Source organism: Glycine soja, chromosome 17 (assembly GCF_004193775.1).
Source record: "Glycine soja cultivar W05 chromosome 17, ASM419377v2, whole genome shotgun sequence".
In the NCBI taxonomy this organism is placed as follows: Eukaryota; Viridiplantae; Streptophyta; class Magnoliopsida; order Fabales; family Fabaceae; genus Glycine; species Glycine soja.
Window position 1 is genome coordinate 41,074,620 of NC_041018.1, and position 27,758 is coordinate 41,102,377.

The 27,758-nt window shown below is 30.0% G+C and overlaps 2 protein-coding genes and 1 pseudogene across 4 annotated transcripts; all 3 read left to right on the forward strand.

Moving 5' to 3' along the window:
* The first annotated feature begins 2,594 nt into the window (after positions 1-2,594).
* LOC114391769 lies at positions 2,595-3,139 on the forward strand (annotated as a pseudogene).
* A 16,128-nt stretch (positions 3,140-19,267) lies between these two features.
* LOC114392167 (bZIP transcription factor 11-like) lies at positions 19,268-20,785 on the forward strand. Its single transcript, XM_028353210.1, has one exon. It carries the CDS (start codon positions 19,861-19,863, stop codon positions 20,347-20,349), a length of 489 nt encoding a protein of 162 aa, XP_028209011.1. The 5' UTR covers positions 19,268-19,860; the 3' UTR covers positions 20,350-20,785.
* A 2,482-nt stretch (positions 20,786-23,267) lies between these two features.
* On the forward strand, positions 23,268-27,266 carry LOC114393138. Of its 3 annotated transcripts, XM_028354401.1 has the most exons (6): positions 23,269-23,590; positions 24,303-24,371; positions 24,503-24,838; positions 25,588-25,619; positions 25,729-26,688; positions 26,818-27,266. In XM_028354401.1, exons 3-5 carry the CDS (start codon positions 24,508-24,510, stop codon positions 26,668-26,670), a joined length of 1,305 nt encoding a protein of 434 aa, XP_028210202.1. In that variant the 5' UTR covers positions 23,269-23,590; positions 24,303-24,371; positions 24,503-24,507; the 3' UTR covers positions 26,671-26,688; positions 26,818-27,266. The 3 variants fall into 3 exon arrangements, with proteins under 3 accessions (XP_028210203.1, XP_028210202.1, XP_028210201.1); XM_028354402.1 differs by lacking the exon at positions 26,818-27,266 and having other exon boundaries at positions 23,268-23,590; positions 24,303-24,339; positions 25,729-26,816; XM_028354400.1 differs by lacking the exon at positions 26,818-27,266 and having other exon boundaries at positions 25,729-26,816.
* Positions 27,267-27,758: the final 492 nt, after the last annotated feature.

A 27,758-nucleotide genomic window follows, 5' to 3' on the forward strand; every position in this document is an offset into this window, starting at 1 on the left:
TATCCTACAATGAATAGAATATACTTGTTAATAATATTTTCCTGATTAGTTGTCGTTTAATTTTAGAAGAAGGTTTAAAAAAATATACTAAGATGTCTAATTTACTCAGTTAAGCTGTATATGAATTGTTATAAATTTTTTTATTACTTTAAGTTTACTTTTTACGAATAAAATGAATTGTAAGAATATTTGTAAAAAGGTCTGTAATATGAGAATTGTTTTTGATTATTTATTTCTTTTAAGTTTCGAGATTTTAATTCATTTGAAAGTCTATAAAATATAAATTCAACATATATATATATATATATATATATATATATATATATATATATATATATATATATAGTCTAATATGATGGAGGGAAGATTAAGAATTAACTGAGATAAAAAAACAAAACAAACTGAGAGTACATAAAATTACTAATAAATAATAATTTTTGAAAAATTACTAATTTTATACATAAAATTAAAAATATTTTTTATATTAAATGATCATAACATTAATTATTATTATAATAATAACATACACATCATTAGTTTTACATAATTTTACACTAATTATTTCTTTAATCACTACAGTAAAACAACAAATACAATTAATTTTACTCAATTTTATACTAATTAACATTAAATATTATTATAATAACCACATAAAAAAAATAATTTTATATTAATTGACTTAAAAATATATATGTATATAAATGAAAATTTTCAAGAGAAAATATAAATCAAATAGCATCATATTATATATATATATATATATATATATATATATATATATAATTTCATAAATTAAGTTTTATCATTAATATATTAATTTTACAAGCATAGATTTTTTAAAAATCATTAAAATTTTGTTCTCAGTTAAAATTTCTTCAATAAATATTCATTATAATAAACTATGATTAATACGAAATGAAGTTACTGTTTCTAGCCAGAAGGGCAGTTGTGACTTTTCGAAAAATGGACAGGAAGTTTCAGTTGCCATATGCCACGCGCCCAAACACATGTCGCATGATGTGGATAAGGTGTTATGGTCAATATCATTATTACGCCTACTAAAATATCTTCTTTTTATTTCAACAAAAATCTGTTTTATTTTTGTTTTATGGTGGTCCATATATTATATCAAGTTTATCTGGATGTACCATGAAAAGAAATAATACTTGGACAAATATAAATTGTAAGTAATGTTTTATGATTAGCTTAAATAAATTAAATTTAAATTTTGTGAAAAATAACTTTATAAAATTTGAAAATCACAATATCTCTGATTTAAAAGAAAAATCAAAGAAATTTTAAAACTAATAAATAAAACACACCATTTACCATAAAAAAGAGACTTTTAAATATATATATATATATATATATATATATATATATATATATATATATATAAATATAAAGAGAAAAAAATTATATAACTATCATCTAATCATAATTTATTATATATAATAAAATTATTGATTTTTATAATAATTACTTAAAAAGTTATATAAAATATAATTTGTGATTAAATGATGATGTAAAATTAATTCATCTTCATTAAATTCATATATAAAACCGGTCCATGTTCGTTATATTTTAAAGGATTCTCAAGTTTATTTATAGAATTTGATTGGAATTCAAATACTGAAAAAAAATTGATTGGAAATTATAAGGATATCCAGCGTTGACCAGTTGAAGATAATTAAGGCCATACGTGATACGATAAATTTTTATTTCTGTTAATATTTAATCTACGTTGATTTTAATGAATTACGTATAACCTTTCTTAAAAATATTGAGAAGTTGCTGTGTTTGTCGAGGCTTTCATGGATGCCACTGCTGAAGAATTGCTTGAATCTTGCAAGGTGCCAAACAATTCATGGAGAAAACTCTTGTACAAGGTGGGAAGCTCAGAGTTTCTTAGATATTCCTCCTCTGGTAATCCATGTCAGATCATACCATATCTATCAATGTAGACGAGAGTAATTATTACATAATTTGACACTATCATACACATGAAATGTCAACTAATCTATAGGTAAAGTGTAATCACACTTAGGGTAATACAGGTCAAATCATATCATATCTATCATTGTATATGAGAAATTATTAAATAATTTGAGACTGTCATGCATGTAGTGTCGACTAATCTATACATAAAGTGTTAGCAAACTTAGATATAGACTTTATTAACTTTTATTACTAATGTGATTCTTAGGGTTTGTTTTTTTAGTTTTTTTTTAAAAAAACACTTTTCTTAAAAAATAAAAAAATATTTTGCTGTTTTTTTATAAGAAACAACTTGTATTTTTAATTTTTTTTATTTTAAGTTTGAACAAATTACTCTTTAATTTCAGGCGACGAGTCTCCAATGTGGAGGAATGATCCTGTGCACGATGTTCAACCATTGCCTATGCGACGACACCAGCTCGTCACAGTTTTTACATGCATGGGCCAAGCTCATTAGAGAGCCAAACACCGAATTGACAATGGTACTTTTCCACGGGTGACACATGTTAAAACCCTGAGACCCACCTCAGGTGCACTTCAGCCACCTAGGATACACTAGAACAAACCCTGCCTTTCAAGACGAGCTACTGCTTAAGATGATGATGATGATGCAATCGCAATCCGAGTCACTGGTTGTCACGTTGTTCACGTTCGGAGCCTCCGATGTGGTTTGGTTGAAGCAGCAGTGCGTGCCTGAGATCATAGTGAAGCTCCCCAAAGGGTATTATGGGAACGGGTTCGTTCTAGCGTGTGCTGAGATCATAGTGAAGGATTTAGTAGCAGTTAACTTGCGTCACGGTTTGGAAGTGGTGAATGAAGCTAAGGCTAGTTTGGATGATGAGGAGTATATAAGGTCGATATGATTGATTTGTTGGAGAACAAAACGGTGTGTACTGATCTTTGTACGAGTTTGGTTATCACGCAGTGGTTGAGGCTAGGGTTGCAGGATGTGGATTTCATTCGGAGAAGAGAAACCATTGCACGTGGGTCCTTTAACAAGTGCTACCTTTTGCGTGTTTTTACCAATTCTTGGAAATGCCAATGCAGTTAGAGTGTTGTCTCTGTTCCGAAGACTGCGGTTGAAAGTTTTCGTTATCACATGCTGGTGCAACAAGAGAAAAGTTGGGAAATTAAATCATGAAAATGACCATGCATGTCAATGCAAACAACATGCATGGATTAATCTTAATTATCTATATGTATAACTATAGAGAGGAGAGATCAAATTATTTATCATTCTCATTATTTATTTTTTTAAAATTTAATAATTAATTAATTTTATTTTCAATGATCAATAGAAATCATACACTTGTAATATTTTAAATTCTATCGTTGATGCATTGATTATCACATTTACTGCATACCTTGCTTTCTCTCATTTTTTTTACAAAATCCTTAATTCATCTCACATTATTACGTGTAAAACTAAAAATTTATAATTATACATACAATATATATGCCATCTAATTTTCTTTATCATATGTTACTTAACTTATCTCTCCTCATAAAGGTTATAAATCACGTTGCATTTAATTATTTAAGTAGAATTGTGAGTGAAGATGTGTTCCTTAATTTAGTTAATTAAGAATATCACATGGATATATATGATACTCTATAAGATTTGAATAATTATATATCTTCTCTCGAGTTAATTTGTGAAAATGTGTTACGTACACTGACATTTTTCTCTTTTTCTCCCCAAGTGTTATATGTCTAGTATGATGGTTTCCGTGAATAATTTTCCTTCCCCAATATACTCTCTTGGTAGGGTGAGAATTAATAATCCTACTAAAATCAATTAGAAAAAGAATTAAATAAATTCTTGGTTCTAAATAACCATGTCCGTAGGTCTAACAACGTAGCATGTGGTGTATCGGCATTTTAGTTTGGTTTTGATCCGAACTTGGACCTTGTACTGGTTCTTGCTCTCTCAGAGTTTCAATGGAAGAGAGAGCAAGACAAGAACCAACTACAAAAAATGAAGCAACAATGAATAGTTTTGAAAACTTACTACACTGCTTGCTTATGCAGATAAATCTGGGAATTACTTGCAGCAAAAGAAACCCCCCTAACGAATTTCAATAGGAGCATTCCAAGTGTGCCATGAAATACCTGCTCCTTGTTCTTTTTAGGTGATATATTTATAAAAAAAAATTGCATTGAATGTTTAATTTTTTTTTATTGAGTACATGTCGAATGTGTATGAACTAATGAAACTGTTGAAGACAACAAATTCGGACAGCAACAACACAAAAAACTCAGGTAGCAGAGGTTCAAAAGATGAGGCAAAACAAATTAGCAGAAATGGATCAGAAGTAAATGACCTTTATAAGCAAATCAACACCACCAGGATGTGTACCAGAAGTAATAAGGAGGGAATTCACAAGCCAAAGCAACCATATATAGGAGAAGCAAAAAAAAAAATGCAATTGGGACGTTAGGCAAATGGATATTAACAATACATTATTAAATGGCCAAATCAAAGAGGCAATCTACATGTGTCATCCTGAAGGAGTCATTGATTCAGCTAGCTAGGCCACAACATAATTGCAAGCTAGCCAAGGCCATTTATGGATTAAAATTTAAAACAGACCCCAAGAGCATGGTTCCACAGGCTGAGAGGAGCTTTGCTTGGATTGGGGATTTCACAGGCTGAGAGGAGCTAACACTAGACCTGACATCTCTTATTCAGTTGATAAATTGAGTTAGTTTATGAGTGCTCCAACCACTGAACATTCGCAAGGTGTGAAAACAATATTGAGGTATATTCAGGGAATTATAATCATTGTTTAAACATTAAGATCTTGACAAATTGGGTTTTTGAGATGCTAATTGAGCTACTAGCACTGAAGATAAGAAATCTGACAGGTTACTATGTATTTCTTAGGGAAACACTTATGTCCTATTAAGGAATTAGAGGCTTGTGTCTATATCAAGTGCAAAATCAGAGTACAAGGCCTTATCTAATTTAGCTACTGAAATCTCATGGATTACAGTCTCTACTTCAACTCATCAATAGATAAAATTGCCTACAACCAGAAAACCAATGGTTTGGTGTGATAATCAGAGTGCGAGAGTTGTTGCCTCTAATACAATGTTACATGCTAGAACCAAAACATATTGTCGTTGATATGTTCCCTCAGTTGATCAGATAGCAGATTGCTAGACTAAAGCACTATCCACTCTCAATGTAATCTTCTCAGGCCAAACTCTGTGATTTCATCACCCTCTCATTGACTTTTGATATTTTGTTAAAAGAGATTCAAAATTTGTATTTCTAAACTATCTGTTTCATACCAATATTTATCAAGTTGTACATAGGATCTTGATCCCTTATTTTAAGTAGTTAAAAAAAAACCCTTATATAAAACTGTGTATTTATACAAACATTATTTTTTCCTCATTTACTTTTCTATCTCTTATAACAGTCTATAAATCGTTCTAACGTACCAAATAAAAAAAAATAATGAACATATTTTATATGTTTAAAAAATTAAATAAATTTTTTATTTAATAATTATTATACATACGATATTAAGTGATTAATTAGCAAATATTCAAAGACATGGGATTACTCAATTTTATTTTGAGAAAAAAAGTTATACACTCACATTTTGCTCAATCATTTAATTACAATTTATCATATATGATAAATTTATTAATTTTTAAAATAATTTAAATAATAACCATTACATAAACGTTAAACTCTCTTATTTTTACCTGCGTGACGGACCGAAGCATTTGAAGACCTACAGAAGGGAAAAGAATAAAGGCCCTTGTCCATTCAAAACAACGTAAGTGTTAACAGTATATGAGAGGGTCAACAATGACGTGGTAGTCACACTATTCTCTAACACATTGTAGCTTCTATTACTACTTCTTACATATATTTTTTTATTCCGAAAAATTTAGGTGTTCACTGATTCCAAGTTCATTGCATTCGAAAGTTATATGTTTTATTCGGCTCGTACTCATGAATCTCACAATTTTTTTCTTTAAAAAGTTTCTCGATGAATCCTGAGAGTTCATCATGTTAGAAGTAGTTTCACGATTCAAAAAATCATGCAAATTATATACTGTTAACACTCAAAATTTTAAGATAAGGCGAAATTTGAAGTTTGGCCCAATATTTAAATTTCTGATCCTTATATTTTAAAAGATAAGATTAAAAATTAATTTGAAAAAGAAATTGATGAGTGTTGCCTAAAAATCAAGGGATATAGACTGATATTAGATGGGGGATCAGAAAGGTTGCACGATGTGCCTAAAAATAGGATTAAAAGTTGGGCATGATAATGTGTTGAAAACAGCCGAATTGAAGTTAGTGGTTAGCTTAGCACTCTTATATACGGTTACTTCAGTGGATAGCTTGTTAGATTAGTATGAATAGCCTTGAGAAAGTAGTGTAAAGCACCTTCAACGATTCAATCAAACCATTTACTAAAATTGTATATCATATGAATAGTATAATAAACTGTATTTGTAACTTCAATTTAAATTATTGTAACTGATTGCTGTATATCATATGAATAGTATAATAAATTGTATATCCTAACTGAAAACTCTTTTATATATAGAAAGAGAGGTAAGTTTGATTATAATCTTCATAATAGTCTTATTTTAATAGAAAAAACTTATTTTAATTAGGGTAGCCCAGTGGCCAGGATAACAAAAGAATGGGCCTATTGAGCATGCCCTAATTAATGTACTTCTCTATATCAGCATACAAATATAATTATAACCCTGTAAAGGCTAGTACTTCCAGCATCTCAGGTTTGCTTCCTGCACCCCCAAAATAATATATTAAAATTGGAGTGCATTAAGCAGAAAGGGAGTGAAGGAAGTATAATCCTTTTGTAAACTCTGCAACATGTGTTGGACAAAAAAAAATCTCCACCATGTATATATAATTTAAACACTTAAATTCCTCACGCATGCATTTAGCTCTTCTTTTGGCTCTTCAATTTTAATCATACTATCAAATTTTTAATATCCATATAACAAAACTGTCCTTCTCAAGGGTAGAACTCATCGAAATTTTTATTTCTCTTTCCATTAAGCTTCCAAGGACTGAATCTTAAACTTTAGAAAGAAATATTGGGAGAAACGGCTCAAATTTGAGGAGACGACCTGAATTGTGATTTATTTGTAGATTTGCGTAACTAATCTACTCTTCTATTCTCTCAAAGAAAAAAATATACTCTTATATCATACATTAGAATTTTTAATTTGGAGGGTAAAAAATTTATTCTCCATTTCTCCCTACTTTCTTAAGTAAATATTCTTAACACTCTCTCTTCTTAAAAAATGCATTTCACACACCTTCGTAATTAGTCAATAATCATCTCTTTCAATCATTTCTAATCACCCTCCCTAATATCACTATTTATATACTTGATTTTCTTAACTTTTTATCCATTTCAATTTAAAAGTAACAGTTTAAGTTATTTGTTATAAATATGAAATATAATTTATATATTTAAAAATATTTAATTATCATAAATTATAATTGTAATATAACTTATAAATTAAAAAAAAAACATTTTTTAATTATAATTATATAAAAAGAAATATTTATATTTATCATATACAATTCACCTACTAAATAACTTTTTTTATTATTATTAATCATTAAAACACGTTTGATTTGTCAAAATTTTGACACGTCTCCTGCGCCAACCCACTTCTAGTCCCGTTTCTCCATATATGGGCAGCGCAACCAAAGCAACTTTTCTAAGCAACTATTAATGATTATGATAATGATAAATGTTAGTAATTAGTGCATCATTAAGAAGGTTGAAGTGCTAGGGGTTCAACACGTGGGGTCAGATTAATTTGTAATGTTTACATATTCAGCTGGTGTGCATGGCTTTTTCCAAATTTCCTTGAACCCTGTCGGCTTCAGAATCAGATCGATGAATGGTAGTACCTCCTAGGCTAGCTAGCAGCAAGTGGGGCAAAACAATTCTTAATTATGTTCGGTGCTATTATGTTAATAAAAAGTGACTCGAACATTATGTTAACTAATTGGTATACTAGAAAAACACGACTTTAAAAGTTGTTGAGAATGTAACAAAAGACTGGGAGCTACTTGATATGCTTAATTCATGGAAACTAATTGTGAAAAGCTCCTCTTAGCAACATTTAGATTGAATCTCTCACACTTATATAGCATATATGTATTTTCATTTAGCGGTTTGCAATTGATATTGTAGTTGCAACGTCAAGATATAATGTTTTTGTGGTCGTATCAACCGCATTTTATCGCAATTACTTGTAATATAAATGTTTTTTGGCTCACTGTAACATAATTAATGCAATGGTGACTGCAATTTAAAATCATTTCACTAGTGCATGATTACACTTTCTGTGTGCTCCTATTTGATTCCTACATGGATACTAATACCGTCATGCCATATGAATACGAGGGAATGACAAATTAGATATTTACATGATGATCATATAATTGGCGCCATGAAGAAAGATGGAAAAGCAATGTTCTTATTTGTCAACAAACAACAAAAGTGGAAAGTTAGCTGACTGGTTGTGTTTCTTTTGTCAGTTTCTTCAAGTTATTCTTTCTTCTTAGTATTATATTTGTGACTTTTTCTTTGCATCTTAATTAATGAATGAACTTCAAGCCTAACTGGGTAAAACAAGTCACCTCTTCCCATAAATGCTGGTAAGCTCAAATGGCCTAAAGATACTTGGACCAAATAGGTAAACTCAATTGTAATAAATTGATAATGTCTTACTCCAAAACATGTAAAACTAGACATCTTAGGTACCTTATAAATACAGTTATTGTCATATGTATGTCTTGTGTATCTAAAGATACTTAGTCCTTGTATGTCTTGTGTCATATGTACTCTAGTCCATCTTAGGTACCTTATAAATACAGTTATTGTCATCAATATCATGCATGTACTCATTACATATATTGTTAGTCTATGAAAACTTTTTGTTAATTTAAGTGTTAGAATGTCTTTGCAGATAATCTAGTTCTTCTCTCTATCATAGCCCAACCATACTATGGAAAGAGAAGATCTAGAGCCATCACAACATACCTTGAAATTCGGTTAAGATCAACGTCTGACATCTCAAACCAAATTAATTACATGAATTGAAAACAAGGAAGAAGTAGTTTTTTGATTACCTAGTGGATTAAGAAATACTATTACATGACAATGCAACCGTGCATTTCGCATTTCATTTCCACTCTCGGCAGACATTAAACCCCACAAAGATACATATCTTTACTAAAAATTGATCACATGGGCTAATAATTGCCTTCGTGATTAAGGAAACAAAAGGGAACCGAAACTGAAATATTCTTGAATACCAAGTACATAAATTAAACAGAGTGATGAACAATGAAATGACAGCATTGGCCACGGCCCGAGTTCCTCGCATGTGCAGTGAGTTTTACTCTTCTAATTTTTTTTCAATTTAACTTGTACCATTCAAAGAAGGGAAAAAGAAAAAAAGGAAACAACAATGCAAGGTACATTGGCACATTGCGTTTCTTTTTGCAATGCTAGTAGGATTGATTATGAAAGGCATATAGAGCTTGTACGGACACTTAAAAAAGATGATAAAGGAGAACCAATTGTGTGGCACTTTTGCTATGCATACTACCACAGCAGCACATGGGATGCATGTTGTACAAACTGAATTTTGGTCGTTACCTATAAACAACTACTTATCTGTCAAAGCAAGTGCATTTCATAAATGATCTATGAAGTATAATACTGTAATTTTAATATTTTTTTTAATTAGGTCATAATTCAACACAATGCTCCTAGTGTTTTTCTTTTAATTTGGTGTACGTCAAGGCTTAATTTTGAAATCCTATAGTCTTTAATTTTTTTTTTATATAAAAAAACTAAGGTATTCTTTGGTCAAAAGCAAATAACCAATTTTGGTGCCGCAAAATATTAAGATTGGTGTAAGAAATTAACATTTTTCAACAAATTTTTTTCATACTCACTAATTAGAGATCAACCAACTATGTCTCACTACATTAATTGCTATATATAGTCTTCAGTTGGTACTATATATTCTTAAATGGAGTTAGTAAAACTTATGTGCACCTAAAAATATGAATGCAAACATGAGTGTTCTTCTTCTTGATTAATGATGTAACACGACTAAGATTAGATTTGGGACCCCATTGTGGAAAGTGGAAAGACACTTCGTTGGCCCAACAAACCCACCACCAATTCCTTTTCCACAATATGTCTCTTTTTTCCAAATGTTTTTAATCGAAAGACCTCGTAGGTGTAGCTAGAAAGAAACATAAAGAGATGGTTGCAATTATTGCACTGCGAGGGATCTGTTTTGTGATTGAAAATTCGACATTAAGTTGAGTTTTTTCTTCTCTCTTTTTTTTGGTGGTTTCCAGAAAATTCTTCCCCCAAGTTTTGTTTTCAAATCAACAAAATTGTTAAACGTATTTATTTATTTATTGTTAAAAACAATTGGAAATTGGAAGTACATCTGATTCAGCTCTCATTTGTTTGCGGTGAAAGAAAACTGAAAAAGTGAAATAAATAATTAAATAAGATAAAATTCATAATTTTACATTTTACCTTAATTTAAAATTTTAGTCTTAATTCACTCTCATTTCATTATACTAAACAACACTCTTTAAAGGTGTTCGGTTTAAATAGAACTATGCTATACAGATGAAGTATATTTTAATACCTGGACCGAATACCAAACAAATGACGAATTACTTTCCTAAAACAAGTAGATGGATTTGGCCAATGGAAGTAAGAAATTACCTGTTTAATTGGGCTAATGAGAATTTCCTAACTTTCAGTGAATTGTTTAAGTTCATCTTGAATTTAAATGAGAGCCCCTCTGGTATATTCTTTTGGCACCACAATATGATTCTAGCATTTTTCTTATGTTAATTATTTGGCAATAAGATAGTCACTTTTCTCCATGACTGTTGTGCTGCTGTCTGGGGCCAAACTACACCAGGAAAGCTTTCATCTTGATGGCTAGTGCATATATCATCGTATCACTTGTAATTTTAATTTGATCTTTTTAGGCTTTGTTTGATTCCTTTATCTTTTTTTGGTTTTAAAAGCTGTTTTCTAAAATAATTTCACACTATTCACGATCAATTTATCATCTAAAATCTATATTAAGTTTTGAAAATTGTTTTCAAAACAAGTATTTTTGAAAAAGAAAAATATAGAAATTGCTAGCAGATGTTTCCTCATGTTCTTTTTCTGTTTTCATTACGTCCAATCTCTCCCTCTGTTCCACACTCTATGTTGTGCCTTGCATCACACTCTTGAACAATCTTATTTAGTGCATTTTGAAAACTAAAAGTAGTTTTTGAAGATAAAAATCGAACACTACTCCCCTTGCGCGCACTCTAATTTTTATAATCGCTTTATATCTTTTTACTTAATTTGATTGACTTTTAGATTTTGTTAAATTAACTTTATAGTTAATTTTCCTTGTATTCTATCTAATATTGGTTTATGTGATTTTATGTAAATTTTTACATGTTTAATTTTATATTAAAGAATTGATTATGAATTCATAGTTATAAAGTAACTTTAATAAACTTTTGCATCGGATAAAAAAATTTATTTTAAATTGTTTTTACATGACTTGCCTTTATAATAAAAATAGTTAAATATAATTAAATCACATCACTTTAAAATTAATTTAATTAAAAATAATTTTATAAATCAATTCCATTTAAAATAATTTTGTCTACGTTTATTTAAAAATACACCCATACATGAGTTACATTTGGAACATACTCCGTTGAGATGTAAAATAATCACTTTTGCCACAACTCCCTTGGCATTAAGTAATTACTTCACAAGTTTCTGAAAGAAACCTAGCGAAAAGGAAATCTTAGGATGAAAAAAAATAGTATTTGCATTAAAAGGTCATAACAAATTCTCTTTTAGGGTACTGATGTTCTCATTTCAGAAAAGTTAGGTTCGTCATGACGATTCGTGACTCTTTTTTTTTTTTTGAAGTGGGAACAATTCATGACTTGACTATATTATTTTAATAAATTATATTTATATAATTATTTATTCAACCCAAAAATAGATGGTAAAAAATAGACGTATGAAGGTAAAAAAATTATTAATTTGATAGAAAAAATAAAAAATAATCATATATAATGTATACATGTTGTAAAAAGTGTTATATTCTCTCCATTATTATTTATTGTCCATCTAAAACTAGCTCCTTGGACAGGAGTACTACAACGACCACGACTAATCCACACTTATATGCATGTGACAAATAAACCGATTTAAGGATTGGAGAACAAATTCTTTTATGTTATTTTAACAAATAATTATAACAATTTTTTTCCCTCTCCTTTTGTTTTATCTTCTCTTACCAATTAGGATTAAATTTAATTAGTAGAAGTGGATAGTCGGATTTAGCAAATTAAGAATTGAATCTTCACTAAAAAAAGGTGTTTATATTTAATACCTGATGGCGTGTCAAACAGAATTGTGTGTGTGTGTGTGTGTAATAAACAATTTGATTTAGTACGAAGGTAAATTTGCACGAAACATACGAAAGTACACACGTGTGTTGTTTTTAATTAAGAGTATAAAGTAGTTACCCGTGTTTGATCAGTGAAATCAAAGGGTGATTAATATAAAACACTAGCCAACCAAAATGATTCATATAGTTCGTGCTTATCACTTTTCGTAATGTTTAGCATTTTTCATATTCAATGGGGTCTTAAACAGAATCATCTCTATATTTAGGAGGAAATATGTTGGAAACAAAAAGATCTCCTCTTCCTTATGTTTAATTTGTTATGAAAATTTCATATGTAAAACAATAATATAATAATATAATGACAATAACATTAAAGCACTTTATTACTTGAGAGGAACACTCATGATCTGATTGTCTCAATCCTTATTTCCTTTCACATAATTTTTTTTTAGCTTAGAATAGCAAGCTCCCTATTGGGCTAGTTATGCATGGGCATTGCTTTCCATCGTGACCACTGTATCAATTAAACGTACACTAGCTGATTCTATATACTTAGCACATACATGTGCTCTCGCACTCCCAACGAATTGAAATTAACCAGCTAGCTAGCTGCTAGTGCTTTTCATCAACTTGCTTTCAAATGGAATTCGACTTTGAGCATTGCACTTCTTATGTGAGGTTTCTATCGTTGGGAGGGACCACTTTCCACCCTCATCGCACATCACCAACCACCACCAAAATATCACAAACACTTATTTCATGAACTTTATACTTTATACTTTATCAACAATAGTTGAGGTAAACCCTTCATATGTATGGAAACCCCACTCTCCCAAAATTCATACATGAAGAAGAGTTTTAAGAATATCTTGATCTATAATGATTAATCAAATAAACCTAGTGGAATCTGAATCCGTAAGAAATCGATGTCTTCATGATTCTTTCTTAACGAGAACCTCTTTATTCATTAATATGATCTTCGTAACTCATTAAGAAAAAAAAATTATATGTGACGTATCATAATCTTCTTATAATGTGTTAACCTAATAAATATCTCATTATCTCCTAATGAACCAACATTGATATATGCTCATTTAAGTTCATATCATCATCTGATGGAAAACTCAATAATGATAAATGATAAATAACTAATATAATTATCTTATAATATTAGCTCATAATAATTATTGGAATAGAAAATTCTAATATTTTATTCTTATTTTCTGTTTCGATTTTCTTCTTTGTTGTAATATATGGTGTGTCATATAACTACCCTTCTTGGTTCTTAGATGCAGAAGAAGACAGAGAATTCTGCATCAAGTTCTGCGGCTGTAAAAGAAAAGTACCTAAATTCATTGATGAAAATCCATCAGCTAATTACTGTTATAGTGGAACAATAAGCTAGCTACCTACCACATATAATCCCAGAATAACGTAATAAAAGTTTGTGTAATGTTTTTGACTCATGGTTTTTAAAATGCTAGTTTTAGTATTTATAAAATTTTATAGTCCCTAACCATTGGGGTTGAACTTGGAAGAAAAGTTGAAATAATATGCATAAGATTATAAGTTTACTTCTTGGTGGTACGATCATTATATAAAAAAAATTATTTTTATTCTTTATATTTTAAAAAAAATTAATCCCTATTTAATTAAAGACTAAAATTACATTACTTTTTGATAAATGTAGAAACAAAAAGTGTATATAATTATTTTTTGGACGGAAATCAACTTGTATCATTTCATTAAGAATACTTAAAGCAATACAAAAGGGAACATCATGATAAATAGGGAGACTAGCTTGAACAGTAATTGTTCATGCTAAAACATGTGAAGCTACATTAGTTTGTCGTCGAGTGGACTCAAAAGTGTATATAATTTTTTTTTTTATAGAAAGTAAAATTAACATTTCAAAACATTTTAAAGGATAAAAATATATTTTACCCTAAAAATATTTATGACTAGCAATTAAATTAATAGCCAAATAGAAGAAATATAGAATACACACATGACACATGTAGGGGTGGACAAGAACATAAGATGCCAACAAAATATATATATATATATTATTAATTTCTTTCTTTACAACATTCAATATAATCATTTATCAAAGGCATCTAACTCATTTAATTAAAAAGGATATATGAATTGTTATAAACTACTTTCTAATACTTATTTTTGATTCCTACAAATAAAAATAATAATTTTATGATAAATTATTCCTTCATAACAGTCAATTTTATTGTTTTATTCATTTCATTTTTCACTTTTGATCATTTTAACCTTTCAAATATTATTTTCTATCGTTATTTTTTACAAGATTTTTAAAATAGTAATTTAAAGTGTAAAAAAATTAATAAGAAAAGGAGTAATATAATTACAAGATTTTTTATCTCCTAAAAATAAATATAATGATTTGAATATATATAAAACTAAAAATAAATTTAAATGTAATTGTAATAAAATATCATAAAATTAATTTATGTTATTATTAAATTTTAAATATGAGTTTTGTTATACTTTCAAGTTTCCATACAAAAAAATCGTCATTTAGTGACTGATTTTGTAGTCGCTTAAATTCAGTCACAAATCATCTTAGGGACTGAAAAGGGACCAAATTGAACCATTAAATTACCATTTCAAAGAATAGAAACTTTTAAAAATATCTCATGGTCTATTAATAGAACTAAGGACTCTAATTAAGATAATTAAAAAATTATATTATTTTGTTTCATAAATTTTGTTTAATGAACTATTCTCTTTTAAATACATTCATTATAAATTTTTAAATTGAAAAATAAATTATATGGTGCATTACACGAATACAAGCATTAATATGACACACACGAGTTTGGTTTAAACTTACTTTTAGAATTGAAAATTACATCAAAAAGATAAAATTAAAAATAATATTTTAATAACATACCTAATCACATTGAAAAAAGTTGTTCTTTTCCAAATGCATATGTTATTTATATAATATTATTATAGTTCCTATAACTATTGTTTCTACTTATAGATATTTCATCAATAAAATTAATAAATTTCATCTAAAAATTATATATTGCGTATTATAAAAAGATTAAATATATTAGTTATATTAACCCTTAAAAATATTAAAATAAACTAATTAAGTTTAATAAATAACTTTACATTTCGAAAAGTCAAAGCAGTATACTCAATATAAATGTTTATTTTTTTTAATTTTAATGAATAAATTAAAATGACTTACATTAAAGTTTTAGCTTTACGCAAAATTGAATCTTTTGATTTGTCGTATTACCAATAACGTTAGTTTTATGTCTCTTTAATAATGTTATAATGCCTTCTTACATTAATTAGGTTTCAATATTTTTTTACTGGGTTTTAGGTTTCAAAGTTTAAAAAAAACCGGCCTATTTTTCAGTTTTTTCAAACAAGTAGGTTTAATTTTTTTTCAAACAAAAGTAAGTTAAAATAATTATTTTCCGTTTAATAAATATTACATATAGGGATGCTCCTCACACAAAAGCCATCTAGATTTTTTTAATATTTATGCCAGATGTGTTGGATCAATGCCCTCTCATGTGAAAATATTGTTTTAGACTTAAATAAATAATGTTCTGGCTAAATTTATGATTTTCTGCTAATTAATAATTTGAAATCTAATCTTTAATTATGATACTATACATATAAAATAATAAAACGAAAATGAAAATAATTTTAAAAATAAGAAAATAATAAATATTTTTGCACTTAAAAAAATACCATTCTATTACTTTATTATATTTGAATGTTTCTTTACAATCTTTTCTTTGTCAACTTTTTCATTTAATAAATATTTGATTAAGAATTTTTTCAATAGAAAATTTCCATTGATATTTGATTAATGAAATAAAATAATTTTGACAAAGTAAATTAACCTCTACACAGGTGGTCTTTAGCAAGTGCACGAGTTTAGCAAGCGAACATATTATATTACAAATCGGCAGAGAATAAAGCTATTTAGAAAATATTTTGAAAAAATATTTAAACAATGACATTTAAAATGCAGTGCGATATGCAAATTAAAATAAGAAGGTTTTTTCCTTCATTTTATGTGCTTCCATTTCTTTAGTTTATGTTTGATGGTGATGATTATGTAGGATTGTCTGTAATTGTTGGAAGTGACTGAAATTGAAAGGGAAATATGCTAGCCACTTATAGCATATGTTTTTCTATTTCGATATTCATTATTAATTAGCTTTCTTATGCGTTCTATTAGGACAAGAAAAAGTTTAGTATTTTAGTTTTGAGTATAATGCATATATTCTGATGGGTATAAAAAAAATTATATTCTCATTTAATTATAAATTATTGTTTGAATTATTTTAAAATAAATATTTTAAAAGTTAAAAAATTTATTATAAATGATAAATTTTGATTAAATGAATCTATAAAAAATTTTACACTAGTATATATCCTTTTCTCTCTTAGTTGTACCTGAATCACGGTATTCCCAAGTGCACAAATTGATTATTCGTCAACCATGTGTGGTACAGAAATTTTAGTATATTTTTAAAGATATACTTTTCATTTTATAGCACTGGTTGTATTTTGTATTGGACAATAATAGTTTGATTTTTTCAGTAAAAAAACAATAGTTTGATTTTAATACATACGGCCGTATATAATTTTTAAAATAATTATTATAAAAATCAATCATTCTTAATTGTATTCTTAATTGTATAGCAAGCCATAATTTGATTACAATGTAAATAATTCTTAAACTATATCATTGTATTTCAACATAATCTTGATTATATGAACTATATTTATATCTTATATTTTAATAATATGGTGTTACAAATTAATATATATGGTACGCATAATGTTAAAAAATATTATATTAATTTAACTATCTTGAATATGGAGATAGTATTGTTATCAGCCTTAACAAAATGAATCAAAGCCAATGGGAGGCTGGAACAAACCAATAGTAGTGAAGCCAAGTACCACCAACTTAACGCAATGAAAATTGACTATGATCTTTAAGAGGGTGGATGATGACAAAATAAAATACTATCGGATATCTTTTGATGAGTGTGCAAGCTCCAAGGTGTAAAGAATCAAATTGAGAAGCAACTACTTATATTTCTACATCACATTTTTTTAAAACATTAATCCTTTATCCATGGGCTTCTCTTTTTGACCTCTCATTTTCTTGTTATTAAAGAAGGGGGTAAGACTAATTTTAAAAAAAATAAACGTAAAAAAAAAACATTTTTGTTGAGAACTAGGAAGGTCCTTCCAAAGTATTTTCTCTGCTTTCCATTTTTTTAATAGTTTAAATTAAGAATAAAAAAATTATTGACTAACTTCTATTTTAACTAAAAACAATTATATTTATTAAGATATTTATATTGAAGTATTCAAAAGTATCATCACTTAATACTCTTTCAAAAAGCGGTCTTAGTTTTTTAGGAGTGTAATTTAAATATACTGTTATATGTAAAATATTCTTTGTATAATTATCTAATAGAATTTAGATTGTCATAGTCATTATATTAAATAATGACATGGTAAATAAAAACGTATATAAACTAAACTTTTTTTAACTGTTACTTACCTTTTAAAATTGATCAAGTAATGAAAATTATAAAATAATAAAAATTACAGAATTTTATTATTTGATTTATAACTTCTATTACTTAACATATGATTTTAAAAAATAATACTACCTTTTCTTTTCTTTGGAGAGACTACCAACAAAATCATGATAAGCCTTAATTTTATTAGATGTTTGATGCACACCATGATAATGGTAGGATATGGTGGTGGCGATGAGGACACCATAATGATAGTGATAATGATGATGATAACAATGATAATGATGATTGTGGTGGTTGCATCGACAACAATTATTGTAACAATGGTGATGATGATGTTACCTAAGATAATGACAATAGAAACGACAATAGTAATAACAGTGACAATGATGACGACAATGATAAGAGTGGTGACACATATTATTATAATGATAATTATAATGGTGGTAATTTTTATGATAAAAATAATAGTAACAATAGCAATAAAAATAGTGTGATGGTGATGACTTTGATAGACTTGTGACAATGACAACGATGAATAGTGATAATGGTGGTGGTAATAGGGAGGGGGAGGGAGAGAGAACAACTATCTTATTGTGTAACTTTCTAATTCATCTCTTCATATTCATGATATAAATTATACTATACCAACATGATAGAATATGTTATAAGATAAACAAATCATATTTTATTGATGCACCAAACAATTACAACAAAATATAAACTATTTTATCATATCTTAATCACCAAACAAAATAAAATATAAACTAGTTTATCTTATCTTAATCACCAAACAAATCCTTAAATCTTAGAGTCTAAAATATTTTTAATAGGTACCTACCACCATCTATCCATCTATCATCTCAAGGATACCATTCAAGAAAAGCAAGAGAGGGCAAAGAGAGGAGGACCTCAAATTTTTGCACAGGTACAAGCCACTAATAAATTTAACCCAACATTAAAACAATGTGTTAAAAAGAAATAATTTAAAAAACATTGAGGACAGACTGCCCCCTGGCTAGCTGGAATTGGAGGGTTGTGAAAGTTTTGTCCACAAAGCATGGCCAATCACACCCCCCTGTCCCACCCTTGCGGTATATTCCGATGCCATTTGCTTTTATTCACCCCCCACTTTCCATTCTTTATTTATTTTTCACTCTCCCACCATTCCTCCTTTTTTCTTCTTATAAATTGAACCTTCTACTACAATTTTCACTTCCTCTTCTCCTCTCTTCCTCTCCCACACCCCTTACTTACACTACACACCCTTCTTTTTCCTTTCTATTCCTGGATTAGCAAACCCCTGCACTCACTCACTTCTTTCCTTCCCATTTTTTCTCCCTTTGAAGCACAAAATCTTCTACTTTCCTTCCTCCTTTGAATTAATCTTGATCCTTATATATATATATATATATATATATATATATATACACCTCTAATATGTATTTTCACGTTTGAGTTTGACATTCATGTCTCCAGTCCTCAGTGAAATCCTTCGTTCCGGGTTTATGATCAATTCCTCCCTTAGACGCAGGACCCACCTAGTTCAATCCTTCTCTGTTGTCTTCCTCTACTGGTTCTATGTTTTCTCATAATTAATTCGCCCAACACCACTTCCCTTTTATATTATATGGTTCTATATCATAGTAACAATAACAATATTAGTAATTATCATCTATATTAGCCAAATTAAAATCATTTCTCTTCACACCCAAATTAAAATTTCCAACCTTTTTTTATTTTTTCTAGTATAGTACTCACTTTGGTGTAATTGTAAATTAATATATCTTATGTGATGGCCTCATCTAGTGGAACATCGAGCACGTCCATTCTTCTTCAGAGCTCTGGCTCTGAGGAGGATTTGCAGCTTCTGATGGAACAAAGAAAAAAGAAGAGAAAGCAATCGAACCGCGAATCGGCCAGAAGATCAAGAATGAGAAAGCAGAAGCACTTGGATGATCTCATTGCACAAGTTGACCTCCTCAAGAAACAAAAGAGCCTAACCCTCAAGAAAGTGAACATCACCACACAACACTGTCTCAAGGTTGAGGCTGAAAATTCCATTCTCAGGGCCCAGAAGACTGAACTCACACAAAGCCTTCAATCACTCAATGATATCATCAATCTCATCAACACGACCACCACTTTTGATCATAACAATTATTATTACAATAATAATAATAATAATAACAATAATAATAATTTCATGATGAATCCCATGCACATGGCATATCTTAACCAACCAATTGTGGCCACTGCAGACAACAACATGTTTCTGTGGTGAAGAATCTGAAAAAAAAAATTAAGATTTCGTGCTAGTGTGTTGTTCTGTTGGGAGTTTCGTCACGGTGGAATCATTCATGAGTGAGGGTAAGGTAAATATTTGTGGTACCTACTACTAGTGTGAGGCAATATTTATTAAGATATTATTATTATTATTATTATTGGAGTGTCATCAGAACTTGCTTGCTACATTTGATGTGATTTAAATAATGGAATCAAATCACATAGTGGCATTTGCTTAGTTCTGTTGTTAGGTCACCAAAGTGGCATGCTACTTGCCATTGTCCAATGTTTTGGAAAAATGGATGTCGGTGTAAGTGTAATGTCCATTCTCTGCTCTCTTTTTTTTTTTTTTCTTTTTTATATGATGATTAATATGATATGAATGTTATGGGTGTGCTTTTATAAATGTAAAAATGGTACTGGTCCCCCCCCAAGGTGCCTTGTCTTGGTTGTTTTCATAGATTGTGAACTCTAAGTCTCATTCTTAATTGCCTTTTGATAAAAACTAAAGTGATAAAGTGATGGATGCGATGATCTAGCATGTGTGTGAATAGCACCCATGGGAAAATCAAGAGAAATGCAAAAATAATATACAAACATTCTTCCGGAACAAAAAAAGTAGAAAAGCTTATTACAGTTTTATGACCAACCTGTACTAGAGAGTGTCAATTATTAACACTTTTGTATAATTATAATTTTTGGCTAGATTGTTAGTTTGATTAACAAAGGAGGAAGAGGAGAAAATTTTAAGCAAAAAACTTCTGGATTTGAATACGACTATTAATAGACACACGAAAGTGGCGAATTGACAATAGATATTCCCATGTGTAATACTTGTGAGTATTAGTTATTGAACTATATTCTCTGTCTCACTCTCTAATGTCCTAAATTGAATGGAAACAAAATTTATGTATGTTTATTAAAAATGGGTTTATATTTATACGACGGATTTCTTTATTTCAACTAGGCATCGACAACTTTAATAGATGCTTGAGCTGCTACTACAAATAAATTATGAATCTTGGAAAAGGTATAATATTACTATTATTATGGCTAAAGTAGTTTAACATTTTTATATTTCAGTCTTAAATAGGGGCGCCATCTTCTCAAAAGAAAAATTACCAAGAAAAAAGTCGTTTTAAATAAAGTTAACATCAATTTAATTGAGATTTTTTTTTTACAATAAGGATATCCTTCAACAAATAATTGGAGATTAATTTTTTTAAGGTGTAAATAATAGATTTTATCTTTCATAACAAAATCTTCTTGTTGGGAAATCCAAATATAAAACATCGGGGCATTAAGTTTGTAGATCTTTTTACTTATATGTTTAACTTTTTTATTTTTATCTAAAGTGAAATTTCATTTTACACTTATACTCCAATGCTTGTTTATTCACATTATTTCTAAGACTTCTCTATTCACATGATTTCTAGGAATCAAATCCCTAACAATATGCCTAAGAAATCCAGTTATGTACTTATGTACTACTACCAGAATTTAATTTCGTGAAGTATTTCATCCACACCATCCTAATACCTATCGATCGTTTAGACAACCCAGCTCGAATAGTTTACATTGGAAGGGATGGATTATGAGTCCCCAAAAGAGACTATTGTTTCCTGCACTTTTCAAGTTGCTTCCTGCAGTCTTTTCAGAATATTTTTTGACCTTCCGAAAGCCAAAAAGATAGTGTTTTCTAGAATGTAATTATACATTTTGGATTGACCAATAAAAAAAGTAGTGCAGGAATCAACGAGAAAGTGTAGCAAGCAATAGCCTCAAAAGAAGAAAGTGACCCAAATTGCAATAGGCCTTATAGTTTCAAGGCTAAAACAAACTTCAGTTAGTTTGGGCTTTACGAAAACTTTGGGTCTATGAGCCTTTGAGGGAAAAAGAAACATTATCTTCGAAGATACTAGTACGAGACTTTGAGGGAAAAAGAAACATTATTAATGTATTTTCGCTATGATATATCCCATACATTTCGAATATAATTTATAACGAAACATTTATATTGTTAATTTTTCATTTAATACCTTAAGAATGTTAGTTAAAGAGACTAAAATAATATTAAATATTTTACTTTTCAACATATATTTTTACTTTTGAGTCCTTAATTTTGCAATGGTTGACATAATAGTTATTGCAAATTGCAAGTTGAGTTTAGCCAACATCCACAACTTTATCTCATTGACTTGTACTAAGAAATAGTGTTAAATATATTTTTTAGTCCTTACTTATCGAATCTAATGCTTAACAACTGTAAACAAAATCAAATTGAAACCTTTCTAGTAAGTGCAAATTGAAATTTGAGTTGAGCCAACCTTCATAATTGAACTTCATTGACTTGTGAAAACAAAAGGTGAGGTTGGCGAATTAATTTTAATGCAAGGTCAAGTCATCTTCATTGGTGTGCGTGGTCCATAATTAAAAGCATTGTTTCTAAACAGATGCACACAAAATATCAAGTTGAAGTTGTTTGTAATCGCATAAAAAATGGTCATAGTCGTAGTCAGAGCATAGCATGTATTGACCACAACCATGGATCTTCGTCAATGCTTTCCCCGCGTTCAGACTTGCGGAATTTTATTACTTACAACTAAATTATTTTTCTATTTTATAAAATTAAAATATTTTTTATTGAAGATATAATTATTACAAATGATAATTTTTTAAAAATATTTAACATAATTATATATTATTAAAATTTGAAGGAAATTATAAGATTAGTCTTATAACGTTGGAGGCATGGGATTGATAACAGAATGAAAGAAATTGTATGTATCCATGTGAGCTTATAGTGCGGTCCACGTGGTGGAAACTAAAGCGTCAAATTCTCATCCAGTGTTTTATAATATTCAACGTGCAATTTTCATTTTTCGCATAATAAAATAATTATTAAAGAGCAAGAAACGCAGAGAAGAAGGTGGAAAGAGAGAAACAGAAGTTTGCAGAAGAAAAGGAAAATAAAAATACTAACAAAAGAGAGAAAAGAAGATGCAGTGAGTCACAGTCATAGAATAGAAACAGAGGCACCATTTCCGTTTTCCAACAACCTCTACCCTAACGCCGTTATAACGGTTCGTGCTTCCGCGACGCGACGCTTCAACTGTGAAACGGACGCGACGTAGTTTATATAAAGCGCCGTCCCTTTCCGTTTGTGCGTTAATCAATCAGCAAGACGATGACCAGTGCCGAATTATTTTCCCTCTTTTCTCTCAGTTTTTAGTTTCCGAGTAAGATTCGCACATGCTTATGCTTCTTTCATTTCTTTGTTTCGTTGATGATATTTTGTTAATCGTATATATCAACTCTTTTTAATCTTTTGAATGTTTCGAAACCCTAGAAATTGCCTTGAGGTTCGAGAAATCAAAATTGACGGAGAAACAGATACGGACACGATTAATATTTTGTTATTTTTTAATTGTTTTGGAGTGGTATGAAAAATGGAATCGAATTAGCTTATTGTTTCTCAGTATTGGCTTTGATTTATGTTTTGAACTGTGAATAATGAAGGTGTTTGTGGGTACGGGGCGTGATTAGTGCGTCACGCTGCTTATGTGGAAATCTTTTACACGAACTAGTTTTAAATGAACTTACAAGATGATCGAGTAGTTTTTCATACTTTACTCATAGATTGTTCTTCCTTTTTTTTTCCGACTATTTTTACAAGCCTTGTGTTCACTGTTGAAGCACAGTGGTGGTTGTGTGGAGTCTTTTTATTATTATGTATTTAGTTTCTAATTGGTGGATGCAATTAATGGAAACTTTTATTATGATTGAATTTTATGGTGGAATGTTGGTTGAAATAGATTAGTTAGAGCATCAGAAATCCAAAGTTTAGAGCGTGGTTCTTTATATGAAGCTTTTGGTCTCTGGAATGTTTTTAAGACCTGTGTTGCCTTGAATTCTCAGTTTAATGATCTTTCCTTTTTGTTTATTTGTCAGGAAGAAGTACGGTTACGGAATCTTGCTGGAAATTGAGGTGGCTTTTGACTTTTCTATTGTGATTTTCTGGTACACTGTTGGATTCTTTTTCTTTTTCTTAAAGAAAGTTATCAGCAAGTCTTGAATTAGTCTGTACAGTGTGGTGCAATTAATTAGTCTTTGTGCCTGTAATTTAGATTGAGTGTTATGTTTGTCTGCAGTTATCATGGGATCAGCTTGTTGTGTTGCTGCAAAGGATCCTAATCTTCCTAACAGAACTGGGGATGAAAGTTTGCATAGAGATGTTGTGTGTTCGCCATCATGGAGCTTTCAATGGGATAGCCGGGGGCGTGTTGCTGATGAAATTGAGAATCCTTCATATCACACATCCCATGTGGACAGTAGAAATGTCAGCATGGAGTTAAAAGGTTCGTTAAGTTCTGAAAGAGGTAATTTATCTGATGGTGGAAGCATCCTGGAGAATTCTGTAACTCCTATTTCTCTGAAGTCCCCTGTTGATGAGGCATTGGTTGCAAATCTGATGACCCCCTCTTCTGGTAAATGCTAAACTAAACCCTGAACTCTGTTATTCTTTTGTCCTTTACCATAAGCTAGCACAATGTTTGATGTTTCTTGGTTAAAACATTTACGTCTCTTCCCCCCCCCCCCCCCCCTTCTTTTTTTGAGGTATTCTTATTTTTGGTTACATAAAATAGGATTTCAACATCTATAATACAACAGTTGAAATGCAGTCTCTGTTTGTGTAGAGGTGGAGCAATTTTCCCACGAGAATACTCCTCTGTTACCTGTAGTCAACCTTGATATTGAAGCCCTTTGAGGATGCTTATCCAAAAATTAAAACCTGCACCATTTACTCATACTCATGGGCTATATCACTATGATAATGAATACAAATAAAAGGCCTGACAATGCAACACACAAATAAATGAACAATATAAGTAAATAACAAGTCAATAGGTTTCTGACACAATAGGTGGGATTTTTAGATATCTTTCGAAAAAAGAAAATTTTTGCTGTTGCATTCTTATGTTGCAACTGCAAGGGATCTCTATTTTACGCACATGTCTTCTTTACATCGTCTATTGCCTTGTTCACCACCTTATCTTTTGCTGTTTTCCCATCTAGTGTAAGGTTTTCAAACTCGGTTTGTTGTGCAGAATGGTCCCAGATATTGTTATTGACATTCAGTTCCGATGCTCTCTTTTATGCACTTTGGTTCCTTGGGTTGCTGTTTCATTGTTTGGCATTGATTTTTGTTTCTTCTTCCTCTATGTGCTTATTGCAGATCTGTCCATGTCAAGCAATTTTTCTACAGTGGTTAGTTTTGAGCTACTGAATTTGAACCATGAGCTTTGTGGTGCATAGTTTGATTTTTAGGCTTTCTACTGTAGTACTAGGCTCACTCTTAATCTGTGTTTCTCTTTAGGTGAAGAACCCGGCGGAATCTTCAATACCAAATCTTTCTTTTTCAATACCTTCAGTCTTCTCAACGCCTACAGCAGATCCTTTGCCTAATCACAATTATCACCATCTTCCCAACTCTACTCCAACAAGATGGGCACATCGATCTCCAGCACACCCTCTGTTGAGACAGATTTCTGATAGTCGAATCATGGGTCTGAAATCGCCAGACAACTCAATTTCTGAAGGTAGGCCATCATTTGTACTCTCAACTTGCAGCAATGAAATGGCAGCTGGATCCATATGCGGATCATCTGATGGCTGGTCAATGCGCACCTTTTCTGAGCTGGTTGCATCATCACAAAGGGAAAGGTGGTCCTTTGATAGTGAGTGTTTTGGATCTGGTCGTCACAAGATAAGTGGATCCAGTAGCAGGTTCTCGTATTCTCCCTCCATGGAACTACAATCTTGTGGGGCTTGCTCAAAGCTATTGACCGAGAGATCAACATGGAGCAACCAGAAGTTTATTGCCAACAGTGACCTCTCAGTTGTTGCTGTACTAGTCTGTGGTCATTCATATCATGCAGAATGTTTAGAGGCTATGACATCAGAGGCAGATAGGTATGATCCAGCATGTCCAATTTGTATGGTTGGAGATAAGAACTTGTCAAAGTTGTTGTCCAGAAAAGGTCTTCGGGCTGAATCAGAGATGAAGGCCAAGAACCACAAGATATCCAGAAACCGTGTAGTTGATAGCTACCTTGATGGTGGTTTTGATGTTTTTGATCGTCAAAAAGATATAGATTTGAGAGGAAAAGTGTCAAAAATGGAACCTAGCTGCAGTGCAAGGAGCTCATTTGGAAAGCCATTCTTGAGGAGACACTTTTCACTTGGATCAAAGTGGAGCCGATCCCTGTCCGAGAATGATTCTGCCAGGAAGAAAGGCTTTTGGGCAAGATATCGTTAAGATTTAGTTCCATTTGCTGTAAGAGTCAATCATTCTCTAATTATAGTTGTAATAACACCATCAATTTAGAATGAATATTTTCTATGTAGCCTAACTTTACTGATAACTTTGAATGCTTTAAAATAATTAATTTTTACTTTTGACCAGAAATTCCAGTCAGGTTGATGTGGTTCATATGAACTGTATGAATATAAACGTCCTTTGACAAATGGAGCTGAGCCAAAGCAGTGATGAGCGCAAGAAGGCAGAGGAAGCAAATGAACATTTATGATGATAGTTATGCTTCAGTTGTTTTTATGGTAGTAGAGGCAGACTACTGCAGACAGCAAAATAAGGTTTAACAATCAATCATACGCTGGAAACTTAAAAATGTGTTTTTAACTATTGTATTTATATTTTCAATGAATACAAATTAACATAACTTTGCAAGTTAAGTCAAGTGAAAGCTGAACAAGGCGAATCTGAAGAACAGACAGGATCACTCAATGTTGTATTTGATTAATGTTGGCTCAAATATGATGCTTCGAAGTAAGTCCGAGTGCTGGCGGATTTTTTGTTTTTTTGGTATGGCGAATTTGATGGAAAGAAAAAGCATAGTAATCATTGCATCGCATGGGGTATGAAGCTTGCAAACCATGAATATGCTTAAACGTGTTTTATACTTAAAAGCGGTACTGTGTTTAAATTTAAAATATTATTTTGATACTTGATTATACGTACAATTAATTATTGATGTAATTGGTTATATAAGTTTCATATTTGAATGTGTTGAGAAAAAAATCAAATTTAAAATTGTTTGTTTCAATTCTTTAAAAACATTTCTAGTTGGCTTTGTATTTAAAATGATTAAGAATAATGTAAAAAATAGCTAAAATAATTTAATATTTAATCATAAACTTCAGAATTTTGTTTAATAATAATAAAGAGTTATCATAGAAATTCATTTTAACATTTTTGTCAATTATGTTATATTATTTTTAAAATAACTTTATTTCAGTTTTTTTTTTTCAATAATAATCATACTTCGGCATGCTTCTTCTCGTTGGTGGTACTAGCAGTCTAAGTCCCTGTGGTAATTGTCATATGTC

Excerpts from the sequence above, each read along its gene's own strand:
- LOC114392167 (XM_028353210.1), top strand. The coding sequence starts at position 19,861 with ATGGCCTCATCTAGTGGAACATCGAGCACGTCCATTCTTCTTCAGAGC.
- LOC114393138 (XM_028354402.1), top strand. The coding sequence starts at position 24,508 with ATGGGATCAGCTTGTTGTGTTGCTGCAAAGGATCCTAATCTTCCTAAC. Across the intron at positions 24,839-25,587 it reads TCTGATGACCCCCTCTTCTG|ATCTGTCCATGTCAAGCAAT; the intron begins GTAAATGCTAAA and ends TGCTTATTGCAG. Across the intron at positions 25,620-25,728 it reads CAAGCAATTTTTCTACAGTG|GTGAAGAACCCGGCGGAATC; the intron begins GTTAGTTTTGAG and ends GTTTCTCTTTAG.